This window comes from Ascaphus truei, chromosome 11, assembly GCF_040206685.1.
Source record: "Ascaphus truei isolate aAscTru1 chromosome 11, aAscTru1.hap1, whole genome shotgun sequence".
Lineage (NCBI taxonomy): Eukaryota > Metazoa > Chordata > Amphibia > Anura > Ascaphidae > Ascaphus > Ascaphus truei.
This window is the reverse complement of record NC_134493.1, coordinates 55,724,263-55,745,765: the sequence shown is the minus strand read 5'-3', so window position 1 is coordinate 55,745,765 and position 21,503 is coordinate 55,724,263. Positions and strand designations below refer to the sequence as shown.

At 48.9% G+C, this 21,503-nt stretch overlaps 1 protein-coding gene across 1 annotated transcript; it reads right to left on the bottom strand.

Annotated features, from left to right (window-relative positions):
* Positions 1 to 1,652: 1,652 nt before the first annotated feature.
* Positions 1,653 to 2,795, bottom strand: LOC142463553 (olfactory receptor 10C1-like). Its single transcript, XM_075566444.1, has one exon. It carries the CDS (start codon positions 2,652 to 2,654, stop codon positions 1,704 to 1,706), a length of 951 nt encoding a protein of 316 aa, XP_075422559.1. The 5' UTR covers positions 2,655 to 2,795; the 3' UTR covers positions 1,653 to 1,703.
* Between the last annotated feature and the right edge of the window lie 18,708 nt (positions 2,796 to 21,503).

Below are 21,503 nucleotides of genomic sequence, written 5' to 3'. Positions count from 1 at the left end.
ACACCAAACTGATCACACAACTAGCACTCTAGAGATTCAGTTTTTTGTGTACAAACAACAACTGTTTAATCAAGGTGCCTAGGGACATCAGGTGTTTAGTTAGATGTCTCAATCTGTGGTTATTAAACCTCTAAAAAGTTTTTTGAGCTACATTGTAGCCAGCCCTGAGTCATATCAGGACACATCACTTGCGTTGCCCATTTTAATTATCACTATTCTCTCTAGAGGGGCTAATTAACCCCATAGCTGGGTCATAAGGGGCCCGATTCCACCACCTATATCAATCATATGCTGGAGTTTCCGTACAAATTTCCAAACATTTATTTATGTATGGCATTTACTCCTTACGCTTTGTCCCCGCTGGCGCTGAGCGCGCTCATGCTTGGAGAGATCTCCAAGCATGAACGCCAGGTGGCCTTTAAATTTTTGCAAGCGCTCGCGGGTGGGGGGGGGAGGGCGAGGGGGACGCTGAGCGCTCTGGTAAGTACGAAAAATGTATTTACCTAAGCGCCGGTGAGCGTGTGTGCACGCGCATACCCGCGCGCGCAATGCGTGAGCAGGGACTTGCATATATATATATATGCAAGTCACCTCGCCAAGCGCCGCCCGCTCAGCGAGCTCAGTGGGGACGCAGCCTTAATGTATATACATTAGATAAAGAGAGTCACTAGCTAGGTGGCGCTATTGCTCAATTTTCACCCGCATAACCCTATTGTCTGGCCCTTAGTTCTATTTACAGAGACCAGACAAGAGAGAACTAATTTAATTTTTTGTATCATTACGTTCGAGATCGTGGGGGTGTTCGTGCTGTTTGTTTAGTAGTGTTTTGTCCAATATTATTTTAACTATCAAGACCATTAAAGGTTACGTTTTAATTTCCTCATCTACCCACATTCTTTGGCGAGTGCTGTACCTAAAGGGGTCTTTTTTACTTGCTTTGGCAAGTTTCTGTTGCTCCTTTATCTATACACTGGCACCACCTAAAAACTATAGACTGTAGCAAGAGTCCCCCCCTCTCTCTCCCTTACCCCAAAACTACATTGTTATTTACACACCCACAGCACCGCTGCTTTTTATTTACACACCCACAGTACCGCTGCTTTGTATTTACACACCCACAGTAACGCTGCTTTTTATTTACACACCCACATTAACGCTGCTTTTTATTTACACACCCACAGCACCGCTGCTTTTTATTTACACACCCACAGTACCGCTGCTTTTTATTTACACACCCACAGTAACGCTGCTATTTATTTACACACCCACAGTACCGCTGCTTTTTATTTACACACCCAAAGTACCGCTGCTTTTTATTTACACACCCACAGTAACGCTGCTATTTATTTACACACCCACAGTACCGCTGCTTTTTATTTACACACCCAAAGTACCGCTGCTTTTTATTTACACACCCACAGAACCGCTGCTTTTTATTTACACACCCACAGTACCGCTGCTTTTTATTTACACACCCACAGTAACGCTGCTTTTTATTTACACGCCACTTCACGGCATCCCAGGGGAAGACATTACGTCTAAGCAGCCACTATGAGTTATATCACTGACCAAATGTTATATTATAATGAGCGGAAGATCATTTAATCGGATTTAACGATTGGAATCAGATCCAAACCTTTTAACACCCAGAATAACAGTAGCCGCTGATAAGCAGAGACACGCTCTTTAATAACTGATCCTTTTTACATGTCAGAATAACTCTTCAAAGTCCGCGAGATAAGTTTTCTTAGCGCAGTTTTCATGTCGGTGTTCCTCAGGGTGTAGATCAGAGGGTTAATGGTGGGTATTACAATGCAGTAGAAGAGGGCCACCATCCTATCTTTGCCAGAAGAACCACGTGTCCGTATGCGCAGGTGCACAAACATGGCTGTGCCATAGAATAGGGTGACAGACACAAGGTGGGAGCCACATGTAGACAATGCTTTGCGCCTCACCTCAGAGGAGTGCATGCGGAATATGGAGGCCAGGATGTTGATATAGGAGCAGAGGATGAGCAGGAATGGGATCCCAGCCCCCAAGGCACAAGCAACAAAAACAGAGAGTTCATTGTTGAAGGTGTCGGCACAGGCCAGGCTGAGCAGGGGGGGGATGTCACAGAAGAAATGGTCAATGTGGTTAGAACCACAATAGGGCAAGCTGAAGATGAAGCTGGTTTGCCCCAAGGATACTAGGGATCCTCCCACCCATGAGCCGATAGTCAGCTGATAACACAGCTTTCTGGTCACAACAGACATGTATCTGAGAGGGTAGCATATGGCCATATAACGGTCAAAGGCCATCACCCCAAGAAAAATGCACTCACATACCCCAATGGCGAAGAAAACATACATCTGGACAGCACAACCCAGGAAGGAGATGGACTTCTCCGCCGACAGGAAGTTCTCCAGTGTCTTGGGGACAGTGGCAGTGGTGAAGCAGAGCTCCAGTAATGACAGGTTCCTCAGGAAGAAGTACATGGGGTGGTGCAGAAGAGGATCAAGAGTCACCGCCAGAATGATAAGGCCATTGCCTAACAATGTGAGAACGTAGGCCGAGAGGAGAGAAGTGAAGAGGGCAGCCTGAAGTGAGGGTGATAAGTCAGAAAAACCAAGGAGAAAGAACTCTGTTACATTGGTGTGACTCTCTCTGCCCATGTCTCAGGGGATTCTCTCTATTCTCAAAGTTATAGTAGCCGTATTGGTACTGGAGAAATGTACAGGCACATTGTAGGTCCTGACATTTTTTAGGGAATTATTCACAGAAGTGTGTAGAGACCTGCCAACATTTGTCAAGACTCTTCTTTGTGTGAACACAAATTACACAAATAAATATTTGAATAAATATTCTCTCTCTTCACTCTCTACCCCATGACTGTAAAACTGTCTGAGAAACACATCCACATGCTAGATAAATAATGCAAATAAACCACGGTATTTATACGTTTGAGAACACCTCGATTGCTAAAATAACCCGAGGTAGAAAAGCCGGCGAGGTATCAGAGATGGGTTGATTCTATATGTCATTTGCAATAATAGTGTTCAAAGACAATAAATAATACAGCTTTTAGAAAATAAAATGCACATTAATATTACGATACAAATAACTGCTGTATATAGCCACAGCTCAATTCAGTTACTGTATGTTAGATGAATGAGACTTTGTCATGAGAGTTCCCCGTTTAGGTGTATGAAGCGCAGGCGCAAAGTAGATTCCACTTAGAGAACAAAAACACGAGGAAATGTTGTCAGGAAAAGATCCAGGTTTGGGGCGTGATGATGAACAGGAAAGGGTGTAACCCGGTGGAATAAGACGATTAGGGCGAAACAGGAATTGCTCAAACTCTGCCGATGACCTGCAGACGTGGGGTGACTTCACTTATCCTCTCACAATGCGGCACAAAGATAGAGGGGACCAGTGGCAAATCCAGTGTGCAATCCACAGCCTGGGGGGGGAAATACAAAAAAACACATTCGATGTGACGACGTTCATGGGCACAGAGCCAAGTGGCTTCCCTAATCTCAACTTTATTCAACAAACACAACCCGTCAAACCTACACATTTATTATTCCAGATACCTGTACTGAAGAGTCCTGTTCAGATGGAGATGCGTTTGCCACCTGGCTTCATATCATAGAATCAGGTTCAACCCACCCACGGAAACCTTTAGGAGCCTGTATACTAAGCATGGCACATGGCTCATACTGTGCTTGTGTGCGCCGATTAACTGTTACCCTAAAATGTAACCATCTGTACCCGCAGTATCAAAGAGGGCTATATTGGGGGCGCAGAACGGGACTGTACTTTGTGTATAGAAGTTCATGGTATGTACTTACAAATAAGAGAGACGGAGTCAAAATCTTCCACCGAATTCAACTCTTAAAAGATTGTTAATAGCTCAAAATGAAGTGGTTACGTATCAAATAAAAAATGTATTCGACACAGCGCGGACTTTTCATTATATAGGTTATATTTTCACAATATGATTTATATTTAAACAGTACTTTAGACGTACAGTACTAACACATAACAAACACACACACTTTTCTTAGTTTAACCAACAAAAAAATACTATTCGTAGATCTACTCCACAGTGTGAGCAAAATATGTAAAGAAAATAAAACTGTTAGTGACCGGTGTAAAACGTGCAACACTTACAGTGCTAAAATAAGTTATACCAGTGTCTAATTACTAATCGTGTCATGTACAACGTGTAAGACGTGTAACACTCTTAGTCCTGCATAGGATCTACCAACAAAGGTAAAAATCTCAGCAATATACAGGCAGCGGGAGAATCACAGCTGGGGCAGCACTTAAATTCCACCCTCCACTGGGGGCAAGTCCAAAGGTCCAAGAAAGTTCAACATGGCGCCCTCCCTGCTGAATGAATGTAACTCACAGACAGGCTTACATGTAACAGATAGGGTGGGACGAATATGAAAAATGGGACAAGAAGAAAACAAAGAGAAACAATAGCGCAATATGTTCCAAAGGTTTTAGTATATAGTAAAACATCCGATAGTCTCACTCACAGTTTGCACATTCTTTTAAGCTGAAAGATGGAGGGTCCTAAAAATAATAATTTCAGGGATCAAGGCCGCAAGCCTAAGGCAAGGATCTCCAAGGCAGTGTTTTCTGAAATACTACCAGTGCCTTGAGAGGGGCTATCTTTATGGTAGGGATGGATTGCACCTCAACAGAGAGATCTTCTGTTCTAGGGGGGATGATGTTAACAAGATTGGGTGAAATTTTAAACTAGGAAGGAGGGGGGAGGGACAAGAGACAAGCAATTAACTAGACAGAATAGATAGGAATGGAGAAATAACTGTGGGTCATGGAAGTGGAGTGGACGGAAGTGGTGGTCTGGCAAGCAGGGAGGCACCCGTATTAAATACAGATAATACAAAACTAAAAACTAAATCATATTGGAGTAGAAAGGCAAGAGCAAATAAAAAACATGCCTGCTAATGCAAGAAGCCTGGCAGATAAAATGGGGGATCTTGAATTAATAGCTGCAAGGGAGCAGTATGATATCATAGGCATTACTGAAACATGGTGGGCTGAAACTCATGACTGGGCAGTTAATTTAGAGGGTTATTCCCTTTTTTGGAAGGATCGAGCAAATAGAAGGGGAGGTGGAGCATGTTTATATGTTAAACCGGATCTAAAACCTATTACAGGCATACCCCGGTTTAAAGACACTCACTTTAAGTACACTCGCGAGTAAGGACATATCACCCAATAGGCAAATGGCAGCTCGCGCATGCGCCTGTCAGCACGTCCTGAACAGCAATACCGGCTCCCTACCTGTACCGAAGCTGTGCGCAAGCGGGGAGACTATAGAGGCTGTTACAAATGTGTTATTTACATCAGTTATGCACGTATATGACGATTGCAGTACAGTACATGCATCGATAAGTGGGAAAAAGGGAGTGCTTCACTTTAAGTACATTTTCACTTTATATACATGCTCCGGTCCCATTGCGTACATTAATGCAGGGTATGCCTGTATATGGGAAGATGTTAATGAAGGGAATGATGAAAATGTAGAGACCTTGTGGATAGAAATTAGCAGTGCAGGTAAACTTACAAAGAAAATGTTTGTGGGGATATGCTATAAACCACCAAATATCTGTGAGATTGAGGAAGCTAAAATACTTTTGCAAATGGAGAAGGCATCAAAACTGGGTCATGTTTGCATAATGGGGGATTTTAATTATCCAGACCTAGACTGGGGCAATGAGATGGAAGTGCTAAAAGACAATTATATGACCTAAATTATTGAGGAGCCAACCAGGAGAGGGGGGCAGTACTGGATTTGGTAATATCAAACAATGTAGAAGTAATAACAAATATTCAAGTCCTGGAACATTTGGGAAACAGTGATCATAAGATGGTCTCATTTGAAATAAATCATCAAAACCGATATTATACAGGTGCAACAAAGTCTTTACATCTTAGAAAGGCAGATTTGATTAAATTGAGGAATAATCTACAAAAAATACATTGGGATGACATTTTTGCAGGAAACTAAATTTGGAAGATAAATGGGCAGTATTTAAAATATTGTTAGAAAAGCACACTAATCAGTGTAAACCTTTTGGGTAATAAGTATAAAATAAATAAGTCTAAACCAATGTGGCTAAATAAACAGGTAGGGGAGGAAATGGACAAGAAGAGGAAGGCGTTTAGATTCTTTAAGTCAGAAGGGACAGAGACATCGTATCAGAATTATAAGGAATGTAACAAAACTTGCAAAAGGGCAATCAGATTAGCAAAAATGAATAATGAAAAAAGGATTGCAATAGAAAGTAAGAGCAACCCTAAAAAGTTCTTTAAGTACCTTAATAACAAAAAGATTAGAAAAGAAAATATAGGACCATTTCAGTGTGAGATGGGCAGGTAAATTATTAGAGATAAGGAAAAAGCAGAGGTATTAAACAAATTCTTTGCTTCTGTATTTACCAGGGAGGAATCAATTGCAATAGTAGTGCCGCAAGAGGAAGCCACAACCTCTATATTAATGAACAATTGGTTAACTGAGGAAGAAGTTCATAAGCAGCTTGATAAAACTGAAGTAAATAAGGCACCTGGCCCCGATGGCATACATCCAAGAGTTCTCAAGGAGTTAAGCTCAGTAATAGCCAAACCCTTACATTGAATATTCAAGGACTCCATTTCCACAGGCTCAGCACCACAAGATTGTTGTAAAGCAGATGTGGTGCCTATATTTAAAAAGGGAGCTAGATCGCAACCGGGGAATTACAGACCTGTAAGCCGGACATCAATAGTGAGGAAGCTACTTAAAGGTTTAATACAGGATAATATTCAGGAATACCTGAATGGTAAACAAAATTATTAGTAATAGTCAGCATGGTTTTATGAAGGATAGGTTGTGCCAAACTAACCTTATTAGTTTCTTTGAGGAGGTAAGTAGGAATTTAGATCAGGGTAATGCAGTGGATGTGGTCTACTTAGATTTTACAAATACTGTGATACTGTGCCACACAAGATACTGTGCCACACAAGATACTGTGCCACACAAGAGATTAATGTACAAAATAAATTAAATTAGACTTGATAGAAATATTTGCACCTGAAAACTGGTTGAAGTAGTGGCGAAGCATTAGCACAAGACACGCTCCAGACTTCATGATCTTGGTGGCTACAGAACGGACAGTCCAGGTTTAATATAGACATATATAAAAGGTCGCAGATTGCCTGGGGAGTTGCTAGAAAGCAGGCAGTGTCCGCAGGCTGCCGGAATGTATACATTATGTGGCACACCCAATAAACCGCATGGCCAGCAGAATGTCCATGTTATACATTCAATGCAAACCCCACACAGCGTTCCCACAGACACAAATACCCAGCAGCTTACCTTACACGCTGAATAATGCAGCCCGGCTGGAGAGTGGGATGTTACCTATATATAGATGTAATGCCACTGGGGGCCCATTCCCTTGCTCATGAATAACACAAATTATTCCTGGGTGAAGGTCTGACGTGTAAGGGACCCCTCTCCTCTGTCATTCCCAATACGTTCACCCAACAAAGCCAAACATTGATCAGGAAAAGAATCTTTGGTATTTCTTGATTAACCAGATCTAGTAAATACCGAGTGATTAAAGTCCCCTGCCGCCTGCAACACATTTTACTGTCATTTCCCCAATTGTCTATTTCTTTTTGTTCAGAAATCTAATTTTTTCACGACTCCCCTTATTATTCCTTCGGCTGCCGGAGATGTCTGCAATGCATCTGCCCCTCAGGCAGTGAAAGGGTTAATATCTCATGGCCTTGCTTTCAGAGATAACAGAATGGAATTATCTGCCGGATTTCACCAACTTCTGCCATTGTCGGGATCTCCCCCCCTTGCGCACGAATGTCCAGTACTCAACAAACGTGACCGTGGGCGCCATCTTAACACACCTCTACTTCTAATGCATTTTGGCGTCAGACAGAATCGTGCAGGTCTGTTATACACATGGGGAAGAAGTGGTGGTGGATTCAAAATGTCGCCACCCATGGGCACTTACCTTTTTGACGCCCCGGGCCGCTGCCTCCTGCAACGTCGCGGAGTCAAATGACGCGGCAACATCGCGTGACGATGCGTTTCTGTGACAGCACAAAGCCATGTGACATCACATTGTCATGGCAACGAGCCACCATGTGATGTTACGGCGTCAAAGGCAGCAGAAGGAGATGGTAAGAGACCTTTACAGAGGCCCCACGGCATTCAGTGGAGAAGAGAGCGGGGTCTCTGTATATGGGGGGGAAAAAACCCAGAACGTTTGCCGCCCAAAAATTTTGCAGCGCTAGGCCCGGGCCTATCGGGAAATTCACAACTATGAAGAATGTTAACTTTACCACTGTCACTTTACCATATTTTTAGTCAGCATCTTCTCATACCTCTTGTATTTTCTGTGGCCTAGTACACACTACCCATGGCCACATGGGAAATGTCTTCCTGTTTTTGTATTGGTATTATCGCTCTGGACATGTATGTGCCCGGTATTACCTCTCTGGACATGTATGTGCCCGGTATTACCTCTCTGGACATGTATTACCTCTCTGGACATGTATGTGTGCGGTATTACCTCTCTGGACATGTATGTGCCCGGTATTACCTCTCTGGACATGTATGGGTCCGGTATTACCTCTCTGGACATGTAGGTGTCCGGTATTACCTCTCTGGACATGTATGTATCCGGTATTACCTCTCTGGACATGTATGGGTCTGGTATTACCTCTCTGGACATGTATGGGTCTGGTATTACCTCTCTGGACACGTATGAGTCCGTTATTACCTCTCTGGACATGTATGTGTCCGGTATTACCTCTCTGGACATGTATGGGTCCGGTATTACCTCTCTGGACATGTATGGGTCCGGTATTATCTCTCTGGGCATGTATGGGTCCGGTATTACCTCTCTGGACATGTATGTGTCCGGTATTACCTCTCTGGACATGTATGTGTCCGGTATTACCTCTCTAGACATGTATGTGTCCGGTATTACCTCTCTGGACATGTATGTGTCCGGTATTACCTCTCTGGACATGTATGGGTCTGGTATTACCTCTTTGGACATGTATGTGTCCGGTATTACCTCTCTGGACATGTATGTGCTCGGTATTACCTCTCTGGACATGTATGTGACCGGTATTACCTCTCTGGACATGTATGTGTTCGGTATTACCTCTTTGGACATGTATGTGACCGGTATTACCTCTCTGGACATGTATGTGTTCGGTATTACCTCTCTGGACATGTATGTGACCGGTATTACCTCTCTGGACATGTATGTGTCCGGTATTACCTCTCTGGACATGTATGTGACCGGTATTACCTCTCTGGACATGTATGTGTTCGGTATTACCTCTCTGGACATGTATGTGACCGGTATTACCTCTCTGGACATGTATGTGACCGGTATTACCTCTCTGGACATGTATGTGTCCGGTATTACCTCTATGGAAATAATGACCTGACCGGCATGGGGGGCCGCGGGATTTCCCAGAGCAGGGCTGTTGCTAGGGGGATGGGCAGCTTCGCCATTCCTGATTGGCTGCTTCTGGGTAATACAGACAGTCAGGAGGCAGTGTCAGGAGCCTGGGGGTGGGGCCAAGGAGAGAAGGAAACAGCTTGGAATGGAGAGAGGTGTATGTGTGTCTCGAGTGTGTCGCACCTTTCACCATTGTGGCTAGTATTTTCGGAGAAGCCGCCTGGCAACCCTAGATATGTATCACTATTATTACATTATGCACTGATCAGCGTGACATATCTACTATGAGTGTGTGTTTAGTATACTAAGCAGTTATACCTTCCCTTCTCAACCCCCGAAGACTGAAGACTGGTAATGTTCCCTTCCAGTTGAGACAACAATGGTCTTGGGTGTAAAGATGGCAGCACCAATCTGTCTCATTGAAAATAACCCAGAAGGTAAATAATTGGTAATTGTTGATATCTCAAACAAGTATTACATTTTGAAAGACTGATATGCCACATGGTGCTTAGAGCATCAGGTAAGCATGCCTGCTTGTTGTCCATGTATGACCTTCTAGCTCAGAATCAGGGGTCACTGCATTATTTAATACTTGTTTGGAAACTGACCAAGATCAGGTTGGTTTTTTTTGGTTTGTAACAAATCGCCACTTTGCATCAGATCTGTGCGTATGTTTCTCGCTTTGCGTCAGTCTGTGGGGATCTATATCCAGGGGACAGATAACGTGTACACTGTACATCTCCGTAAACCCTCTGAGAGATGATAACAAAGGCTTCACATTTAGCCTTCAGCGCCTCATTAGAAAAGGAACGTCTACGCTGTTATGAAACATTCCGGCTTTGCGCTGAGGGAATGTAAGATCTGCCAATTTGCGCTAATTAAGTTAATCACCTGCACCATTTGTTTTGAATCCCAGTTAGCAGGTGACATTTCCATTAACCCCATTGTTGCTAGAATAGGCGGTGACATTTGCTTTGTGAAAACAATCTTTTTTAACCATTTTAGGGGAGATTTCTCGGGGTTCAGGTCACTCAAGTGTTGGATAAATCTCTGTAAATTAGGCCTAACTTTAGTGTCATTTCTAGAAACTCTCTGCTGGAGCGCTGAAACGTGCGTGGAACGCGTTGGAGTTACTTACCATACCTTTTGCCATGTTGTCACTCTTCAATTAATTTGGTTTTCATTTAGCCCCAGTATTGTAGCTCTCCATTTTTTGCTCCATTTGTCCTTTTCGTTTTTGGATTTCTTGCTTTCATAACTAAGGCTGTCTCACATCTTAATCTGGTCTGTAACTGTTACATACGCCTATAACATATATTATCTGTAACTGTTACATACGCCTATAACATATATTATCTGTAACTGTTACATACGCCTATAACATATATTATCTGTAACTGTTACATACGCCTATAACATATATTATCTGTAACTGTTACATAGGCCTATAACATATATTATCTGTAACTGTTACATACGCCTATAACATATATTATCTGTAACTGTTACATACGCCTATAACATATATTATCTGTAACTGTTACATACGCCTATAACATATATTATTATCTGTAACTGTTACATACGTCTATAACATATATTATCTGTAACTGTTACATACGCCTATAACATATATTATCTGTAACTGTTACATATGCCTATAACATATATTATCTGTAACTGTTACATACGCCTATAACATATATTATCTGTAACTGTTACATACGCCTATAACATATATTATCTGTAACTGTTACATACGCCTATAACATATATTATCTGTAACTGTTACATACGCCTATAACATATATTATCTGTAACTGTTACATATGCCTATAACATATATTATCTGTAACTGTTACATATGCCTATAACATATATTATCTGTAACTGTTTCACACGCCTATAACATATATTATTATCTGTAACTGTTACATACGCCTATAACATATATTATTATCTGTAACTGTTACATATGCCTATAACATATATTATCTGTAACTGTTGCACACGCCTATAACATATATTATTATCTGTAACTGTTACACACGCCTATAACATATATTATCTGTAACTGTTACATACGCCTATAACATATATTATTATCTGTAACTGTTACATACGCCTATAACATATATTATTATCTGTAACTGTTACATACGCCTATAACATATATTATTATCTGTAACTGTGCATGTGATGTATTTATATATTATGTATTACTCTGCTCACTTAATGTAACCATGTATTCTTTGTCACCTTAACGCTGTGCCCAGGACATACATGAAAACTAGGGGTAACGCTCAATGTATTACTTCCTGGTAAATAAAATGGATGATCCAGGGCGCTGCGGATGTTTCAACGTGTGACCGGCATGAAGAAGACCCCGCAGACGGTGGAAACGTTGTGCCGTTAAAAATAAATTCTACTTTTGAAAAATCCGCAGTGGAGCATTTATTTTATTCAGGTCTTGGATTGTTTAGACAGGTATTCCCCGAGCCAGGAGCACCGGTAACCGGGGGTATTACTTACTTCCCCGAGCCAGGAACACCGGTAACTGGGGGTATTACTTACTTCCCCGAGCCAGGAGCACCGGTAACCGGGGGTATTACTTACTTCCCCGAGCCAGGAACACCGGTAACTGGGGGTATTACTTACTTCCCCGAGCCAGGAGCACCGGTACTGGGGGTATTACTTACTTCCCCGAGCCAGAAGCACCGGTACTGGGGGTATTACTTACTTCCCCGAGCCAGGAACACCGCTAACTTGGAGTATTACTTACTTCCCCGAGCCAGGAGCACCGGTAACCGGGGGTATTACTTACTTCCCCGAGCCAGGAACACCGGTAACCGGGGGTATTACTTACTTCCCCGAGCCAGGAACACCGGTAACTGGGGGTATTACTTACTTCCCCGAGCCAGGAGCAGCGGTAACCGGGGGTATTACTTACTTCCCCGAGCCAGGAGCACCGGTACTGGGGGTATTACTTACTTCCCCGAGCCAGGAGCACCGGTAACCGGGGGTATTACTTACTTCCCCGAGCCAGGAGCACCGGTAACCGGGGGTATTACTTACTTCCCCGAGCCAGGAACACCGGTAACTGGGGGTATTACTTACTTCCCCGAGCCAGGAGCACCGGTAACCGGGGGTATTACTTACTTCCCCGAGCCAGGAGCACCAGTACTGGGGGTATTACTTACTTCCCCGAGCCAGGAGCACCGGTAACCGGGGGTATTACTTACTTCCCCGAGCCAGGAGCACCGGTAACCGGGGGTATTACTTACTTCCCCGAGCCAGGAACACCGGTAACTGGGGGTATTACTTACTTCCCCGAGCCAGGAGCACCGGTAACCGGGGGTATTACTTACTTCCCCGAGCCAGGAGCACCGGTACTGGGGGTATTACTTACTTCCCCGAGCCAGGAGCACCGGTAACCGGGGGTATTACTTACTTCCCCGAGCCAGGAGCACCGGTAACCGGGGGTATTACTTACTTCCCCGAGCCAGGAACACCGGTAACTGGGGGTATTACTTACTTCCCCGAGCCAGGAGCACCGGTAACCGGGGGTATTACTTACTTCCCCGAGCCAGGAGCACCGGTACTGGGGGTATTACTTACTTCCCCGAGCCAGGAGCACCGGTAACCGGGGGTATTACTTACTTCCCCGAGCCAGGAGCACCGGTAACCGGGGGTATTACTTACTTCCCCGAGCCAGGAGCACCGGTACTGGGGTTATTACTTACTTCCCCGAGCCAGGAGCACCGGTAACCGGGGGTATTACCTACTTCCCCGAGCCAGGAGCACCGGTAACCGGGGGTATTACTTACTTCCCCGAGCCAGGAGCACCGGTAACTGGGGGTATTACTTACTTTCCCGAGCCAGGAGCAGTGGTAACTGGGGGTATTACTTACTTCCCCGAGCCGGGAGCACCGGTAACTGGGGGTATTACTTATTTCCCCGAGCCGGGAGCAGCGGTAACTGGGGGTATTACTTACTTCCCCGAGCCGGGAGCAGCGGTAACTTGGAGTATTACTTACTTTCCCGAGCCAGGAGCAGCGGTAACTGGGGGTATTACTTACTTCCCTGAGCCAGGAGCACCGGTAACTGGGGGTATTACTTACTTCCCCGAGCCGGGAGCACCGGTAACCGGGGGTATTACTTACTTCCCTGAGCCAGGAACACCGGTAACTGGGGGTAGTACTTACTTCCCCAAGCCAGGAGCACCGGTAACTGGGGGTATTACTTACATCCCCGAGCCAGGAGCACCGGTAACTGGGGGTATTACTTACTTCCCCGAGCCAGGATCACCGGTAACTGGGGGTATTACTTACTTCCCCGAGCCAGGAGCACCGGTAACTGGGGGTTTTACTTACTTCCCCGAGCCAGGAACACCGGTAACTGGGGGTATTACTTACTGCCCCGAGCCAGGAGCACCGGTAACCGGGGGTATTACTTACTTCCCCGAGCCAGGAGCACCGGTAACTGGGGGTATTACTTACTTCCCTGAGCCAGGAACACCGGTAACTGGGGGTAGTACTTACTTCCCCGAGCCGGGAGCACCGGTAACTGGGGGTATTACTTACTTCCCCGAGCCAGGAGCACCGGTAACCGGGGGTATTACTTACTTCCCAGAGCCAGGAGCACCGGTAACCGGGGGTATTACTTACTTCCCCGAGCCAGGAGCACCGGTAACCAGGGGTATTACTTACTTCCCCGAGCCAGGAGCACCAGTAACTGGGGGTATTACTTACTTCCCCGAGCCAGGAACACCGGTAACCGGGGGTAGTACTTACTTCCCCGAGCCGGGAGCACCGGTAACTGGGGGTATTACTTACTTCCCCGAGCCAGGAGCACCGGTAACTGGGGGTATTACTTACTTCCCCGAGCCAGGAGCACCGGTAACTGGGGGTATTACTTACTTCCCCGAGCCAGGAGCACCGGTAACAGGGGGTATTACTTACTTCCCTGAGCCAGGAACACCGGTAACCGGGGGTATTACTTACTTCCCTGAGCCAGGAGCAGCGGTAACCGGGGGTATTACTTACTTCCCCGAGCCAGGAGCACCGGTAACTGGGGGTATTACTTACTTCCCCGAGCCAGGAGCACCGGTAACCGGGGGTATTACTTACTTCCCCAAGCCAGGAGCACCGGTAACTGGGGGTATTACTTACTTCCCTGAGCCAGGAACACCGGTAACCGGGGGTAGTACTTACTTCCCCGAGCCGGGAGCACCGGTAACTGGGGGTATTACTTACTTCCCCAAGCCAGGAGCACCGGTAACTGGGGGTATTACTTACTTCCCCGAGCCAGGAGCACCGGTAACTGGGGGTATTACTTACTTCCCCGAGCCAGGAGCACCGGTAACAGGGGGTATTACTTACTTCCCTGAGCCAGGAACACCGGTAACCGGGGGTATTACTTACTTCCCCGAGCCAGGAGCACCGGTAACCGGGGGTATTACTTACTTCCCTGAGCCAGGAACACCGGTAACTGGGGGTAGTACTTACTTCCCCGAGCCAGGAACACCGGTAACCGGGGGTATTACTTACTTCCCCGAGCCAGGAGCACCGGTAACCGGGGGTATTACTTACTTCCCCGAGCCAGGAGCACCGGTAACTGGGGGTATTACTTACTTCCCCAAGCCAGGAGCACCGGTAACTGGGGGTATTACTTACTTCCCCGAGCCAGGAGCACCAGTAACCGGGGGTATTACTTACTTCCCCGAGCCAGGAGCACCGGTAACCGGGGGTATTACTTACTTCCCTGAGCCAGGAACACCGGTAACTGGGGGTAGTACTTACTTCCCCGAGCCGGGAGCACCGGTAACTGGGGGTATTACTTACTTCCCCAAGCCAGGAGCACCGGTAACTGGGGGTAGTACTTACTTCCCAGAGCCAGGAGCACCGGTAACCGGGGGTATTACTTACTTCCCCGAGCCAGGAGCACCGGTAACCAGGGGTATTACTTACTTCCCCGAGCCGGGAGCACCGGTACTGGGGGTATTACTTACTTCCCCGAGCCAGGAGCACCGGTAACCAGGGGTATTACTTACTTCCCCGAGCCAGGAGCACCGGTAACCGGGGGTATTACTTACTTCCCCGAGCCAGGAGCACCGGTAACCAGGGGTATTACTTACTTCCCCGAGCCAGGAGCACCGGTAACTGGGGGTATTACTTACTTCCCTGAGCCAGGAACACCGGTAACTGGGGGTAGTACTTACTTCCCCGAGCCGGGAGCACCGGTAACTGGGGGTATTACTTACTTCCCCGAGCCAGGAGCACCGGTAACTGGGGGTATTACTTACTTCCCCGAGCCAGGAGCAGCAGTAACCGGGGGTATTACTTACTTCCCCAAGCCAGGAGCACCGGTAACTGGGGGTATTACTTACTTCCCCGAGCCAGGAGCACCGGTAACCGGGGGTATTACTTACTTCCCCGAGCCAGGAGCACCGGTAACCAGGGGTATTACTTACTTCCCCGAACCAGGAGCACCGGTAACCAGGGGTATTACTTACGTCCCCGAGCCGGGAGCACCGGTAACCGGGGGTATTACTTACTTCCCTGAGCCAGGAACACCGGTAACCGGGGGTATTACTTACTTCCCCGAGCCAGGAGCACCGGTAACCAGGGGTATTACTTACTTCCCTGAGCCAGGAACACCGGTAACTGGGGGTAGTACTTACTTCCCCAAGCCAGGAGCACCGGTAACTGGGGGTATTACTTACTTCCCCGAGCCAGGAGCACCGGTAACCGGGGGTATTACTTACTTCCCTGAGCCAGGAACACCGGTAACTGGGGGTATTACTTACTTCCCCGAGCCAGGAGCACCGGTACTGGGGGTATTACTTACTTCCCCGAGCCAGGAGCACCGGTAACCAGGGGTATTACTTACTTCCCCGAGCCAGGAGCACCGGTAACCGGGGGTATTACTTACTTCCCCGAGCCAGGAGCACCGGTAACCAGGGGTATTACTTACTTCCCCGAGCCAGGAGCACCGGTAACTGGGGGTATTACTTACTTCCCTGAGCCAGGAACACCGGTAACTGGGGGTAGTACTTACTTCCCCGAGCCGGGAGCACCGGTAACTGGGGGTATTACTTACTTCCCCGAGCCAGGAGCACCGGTAACTGGGGGTATTACTTACTTCCCCGAGCCAGGAGCAGCAGTAACCGGGGGTATTACTTACTTCCCCAAGCCAGGAGCACCGGTAACTGGGGGTATTACTTACTTCCCCGAGCCAGGAGCACCGGTAACCGGGGGTATTACTTACTTCCCCGAGCCAGGAGCACCGGTAACCAGGGGTATTACTTACTTCCCCGAACCAGGAGCACCGGTAACCAGGGGTATTACTTACGTCCCCGAGCCGGGAGCACCGGTAACCGGGGGTATTACTTACTTCCCTGAGCCAGGAACACCGGTAACCGGGGGTATTACTTACTTCCCCGAGCCAGGAGCACCGGTAACCAGGGGTATTACTTACTTCCCTGAGCCAGGAACACCGGTAACTGGGGGTAGTACTTACTTCCCCAAGCCAGGAGCACCGGTAACTGGGGGTATTACTTACTTCCCCGAGCCAGGAGCACCGGTAACCGGGGGTATTACTTACTTCCCTGAGCCAGGAACACCGGTAACTGGGGGTATTACTTACTTCCCCGAGCCAGGAGCACCGGTAACCGGGGGTATTACTTACTTCCCCGAGCCAGGAGCACCAGTAACCGGGGGTATTACTTACTTCCCCGAGCCAGGAGCACCGGTACTGGGGGTATTACTTACTTCCCCGAGCCAGGAGCACCGGTAACTGGGGGTAGTACTTACTTCCCCGAGCCGGGAGCACCGGTAACTGGGGGTGCTACTTACTTCCCAGAGCCAGGAGCACCGGTAACCGGGGGTATTACTTACTTCCCTGAGCCAGGAGCACCGGTAACCAGGGGTATTACTTACTTCCCCGAGCCAGGAGCACCGGTAACTGGGGGTATTACTTACTTCCCCGAGCCAGGAGCACTGGTAACCGGGGGTATTACTTACTTCCCCGAGCCAGGAGCAGCAGTAACCGGGGGTATAACTTACTTCCCCAAGCCAGGAGCACCGGTAACTGGGGGTATTACTTACTTCCCCGAGCCGGGAGCACCGGTAACTGGGGGTATTACTTACTTCCCCGAGCTAGGAGCAGCGGTAAGTGGGGGTATTACTTACTTCCCCGAGCCGGGAGCACCGGTAACTGGGGGTATTACTTACTTCCCCGAGCTAGGAGCAGCGGTAACCGGGGGTATTACTTACTTCCCCGAGCCACGAACACCGGTAACTGGGGGTAGTACTTACTTCCCCGAGCCGGGAGCACCGGTAACCGGGGGTATTACTTACTTCCCCGAGCCAGGAGCACCGGTAACCGGGGGTATTACTTACTTCCCCGAGCCGGGAGCACCGGTAACTGGGGGTAGTACTTACTTCCCCGAGCCAGGAACACCGGTAACCGGGGGTATTACTTACTTCCCCGAGCCGGGAGCACCGGTAACTGGGGGTATTACTTACTTCCCCGAGCTAGGAGCAGCGGTAACTGGGGGTATTACTTACTTCCCCGAGCCGGGAGCACCGGTAACTGGGGGTATTACTTACTTCCCCGAGCTAGGAGCAGCGGTAACCGGGGGTATTACTTACTTCCCCGAGCCAGGAACACCGGTAACTGGGGGTAGTACTTACTTCCCCGAGCCGGGAGCACCGGTAACTGGGGGTATTACTTACTTCCCCGAGCCAGGAGCACCAGTAACCGGGGGTATTACTTACTTCCCCGAGCCAGGAGCACCGGTAACTGGGGGTAGTACTTACTTCCCTGAGCCAGGAACACCGGTAACTGGGGGTAGTACTTACTTCCCCGAGCCGGGAGCACCGGTAACTGGGGGTATTACTTACTTCCCCGAGCCAGGAACACCGGTAACTGGGGGTACTACTACTTCCCCGAGCCAGGAGCACCGGTAACTGGGGGTAGTACTTACTTCCCAGAGCCAGGAGCACCGGTAACCGGGGGTATTACTTACTTCCCCGAGCCAGGAGCACCGGTAACCAGGGGTATTACTTACTTCCCCGAGCCAGGAGCACCGGTAACTGGGGGTATTACTTACTTCCCTGAGCCAGGAGCACCGGTAACCAGGGGTATTACTTACTTCCCCGAGCCAGGAGCAGCGGTAACCGGGGGTATTACTTACTTCCCCAAGCCAGGAGCACCGGTAACTGGGGGTATTACTTACTTCCCCGAGCCAGGAGCACCGGTAACTGGGGGTATTACTTACGTCCCCGAGCCGGGAGCACCGGTAACTGGGGGTAGTACTTACTTCCCCGAGCCAGGAGCACCGGTAACTGGGGGTATTACTTACTTCCCCGAGCCAGGAGCACCGGTAACTGGGGGTAGTACTTACTTCCCCGAGCTAGGAGCAGCGGTAACTGGGGGTATTACTTACTTCCCCAAGCCGGGAGCAGCGGTAACTGGGGGTATTACTTACTTCCCCGAGCCAGGAACACCGGTATCCGGGGGTATTACTTACTTCCCTGAGCCGGGAGCACCGGTAACTGGGGGTATTACTTACTTCCCCGAGCCGGGAGCACCGGTAACTGGGGGTAGTACTTACTTCCCCGAGCCGGGAGCACCGGTAACTGGGGGTAGTACTTACTTCCCCGAGCCGGGAGCACCGGTAACCGGGGATATTACTTACTTCCCCGAGCCAGGAACACCGGTAACTGGGGGTAGTACTTACTTCCCCGAGCCGGGAGCACCGGTAACTGGGGGTATTACTTACTTCCCCGAGCCAGGAGCACCGGTAACCGGGGGTATTACTTACTTCCCCGAGCCGGGAGCACCGGTAACTGGGGGTATTTCTTACTTCCCTGAGCCAGGAACACCGGTAACCGGGGGTATTACTTACTTCCCCGAGCCAGGAGCACCGGTAACTGGGGGTAGTACTTACTTCCCCGAGCCGGGAGCACCGGTAACTGGGGGTTGTACTTACTTCCCCGAGCCGGGAGCACCGGTAACTGGGGGTAGTACTTACTTCCCCGAGCCGGGAGCACCGGTAACTGGGGGTAGTACTTACTTCCCCGAGCCGGGAGCACCGGTAACTGGGGGTAGTACTTACTTCCCCGAGCCGGGAGCACCGGTAACTGGGGGTAGTACTTACTTCCCCGAGCCGGGAGCACCGGTAACAGGGGGTATTACTTACTTCCCTGAGCCAGGAACACCGGTAACCGGGGGTATTACTTACTTCCCTGAGCCAGGAGCAGCGGTAACCGGGGGTATTACTTACTTCCCCGAGCCAGGAGCACCGGTAACTGGGGGTATTACTTACTTCCCCGAGCCAGGAGCACCGGTAACCGGGGGTATTACTTACTTCCCCAAGCCAGGAGCACCGGTAACTGGGGGTATTACTTACTTCCCTGAGCCAGGAACACCGGTAACCGGGGGTAGTACTTACTTCCCCGAGCCGGGAGCACCGGTAACTGGGGGTATTACTTACTTCCCCAAGCCAGGAGCACCGGTAACTGGGGGTATTACTTACTTCCCCGAGCCAGGAGCACCGGTAACTGGGGGTATTACTTACTTCCCCGAGCCAGGAGCACCGGTAACAGGGGGTATTACTTACTTCCCTGAGCCAGGAACACCGGTAACCGGGGGTATTACTTACTTCCCCGAGCCAGGAGCACCGGTAACCGGGGGTATTACTTACTTCCCTGAGCCAGGAACACCGGTAACTGGGGGTAGTACTTACTTCCCCGAGCCAGGAACACCGGTAACCGGGGGTATTACTTACTTCCCCGAGCCAGGAGCACCGGTAACCGGGGGTATTACTTACTTCCCCGAGCCAGGAGCACCGGTAACTGGGGGTATTACTTACTTCCCCAAGCCAGGAGCACCGGTAACTGGGGGTATTACTTACTTCCCCGAGCCAGGAGCACCAGTAACCGGGGGTATTACTTACTTCCCCGAGCCAGGAGCACCGGTAACCGGGGGTATTACTTACTTCCCTGAGCCAGGAACACCGGTAACTGGGGGTAGTACTTACTTCCCCGAGCCGGGAGCACCGGTAACTGGGGGTATTACTTACTTCCCCAAGCCAGGAGCACCGGTAACTGGGGGTAGTACTTACTTCCCAGAGCCAGGAGCACCGGTAACCGGGGGTATTACTTACTTCCCCGAGCCAGGAGCACCGGTAACCAGGGGTATTACTTACTTCCCCGAGCCGGGAGCACCGGTACTGGGGGTATTACTTACTTCCCCGAGCCAGGAGCACCGGTAACCAGGGGTATTACTTACTTCCCCGAGCCAGGAGCACCGGTAACCGGGGGTATTACTTACTTCCCCGAGCCAGGAGCACCGGTAACCAGGGGTATTACTTACTTCCCCGAGCCAGGAGCACCGGTAACTGGGGGTATTACTTACTTCCCTGAGCCAGGAACACCGGTAACTGGGGGTAGTACTTACTTCCCCGAGCCGGGAGCACCGGTAACTGGGGGTATTACTTACTTCCCCGAGCCAGGAGCACCGGTAACTGGGGGTATTACTTACTTCCCCGAGCCAGGAGCAGCAGTAACCGGGGGTATTACTTACTTCCCCAAGCAAGGAGCACCGGTAACTGGGGGTATTACTTACTTCCCCGAGCCAGGAGCACCGGTAACCGGGGGTATTACTTACTTCCCCGAGCCAGGAGCACCGGTAACCAGGGGTATTACTTACTTCCCCGAACCAGGAGCACCGGTAACCAGGGGTATTACTTACGTCCCCGAGCCGGGAGCACCGGTAACCGGGGGTATTACTTACTTCCCTGAGCCAGGAACACCGGTAACCGGGGGTATTACTTACTTCCCCGAGCCAGGAGCACCGGTAACCAGGGGTATTACTTACTTCCCTGAGCCAGGAACACCGGTAACTGGGGGTAGTACTTACTTCCCCAAGCCAGGAGCACCGGTAACTGGGGGTATTACTTACTTCCCCGAGCCAGGAGCACCGGTAACCGGGGGT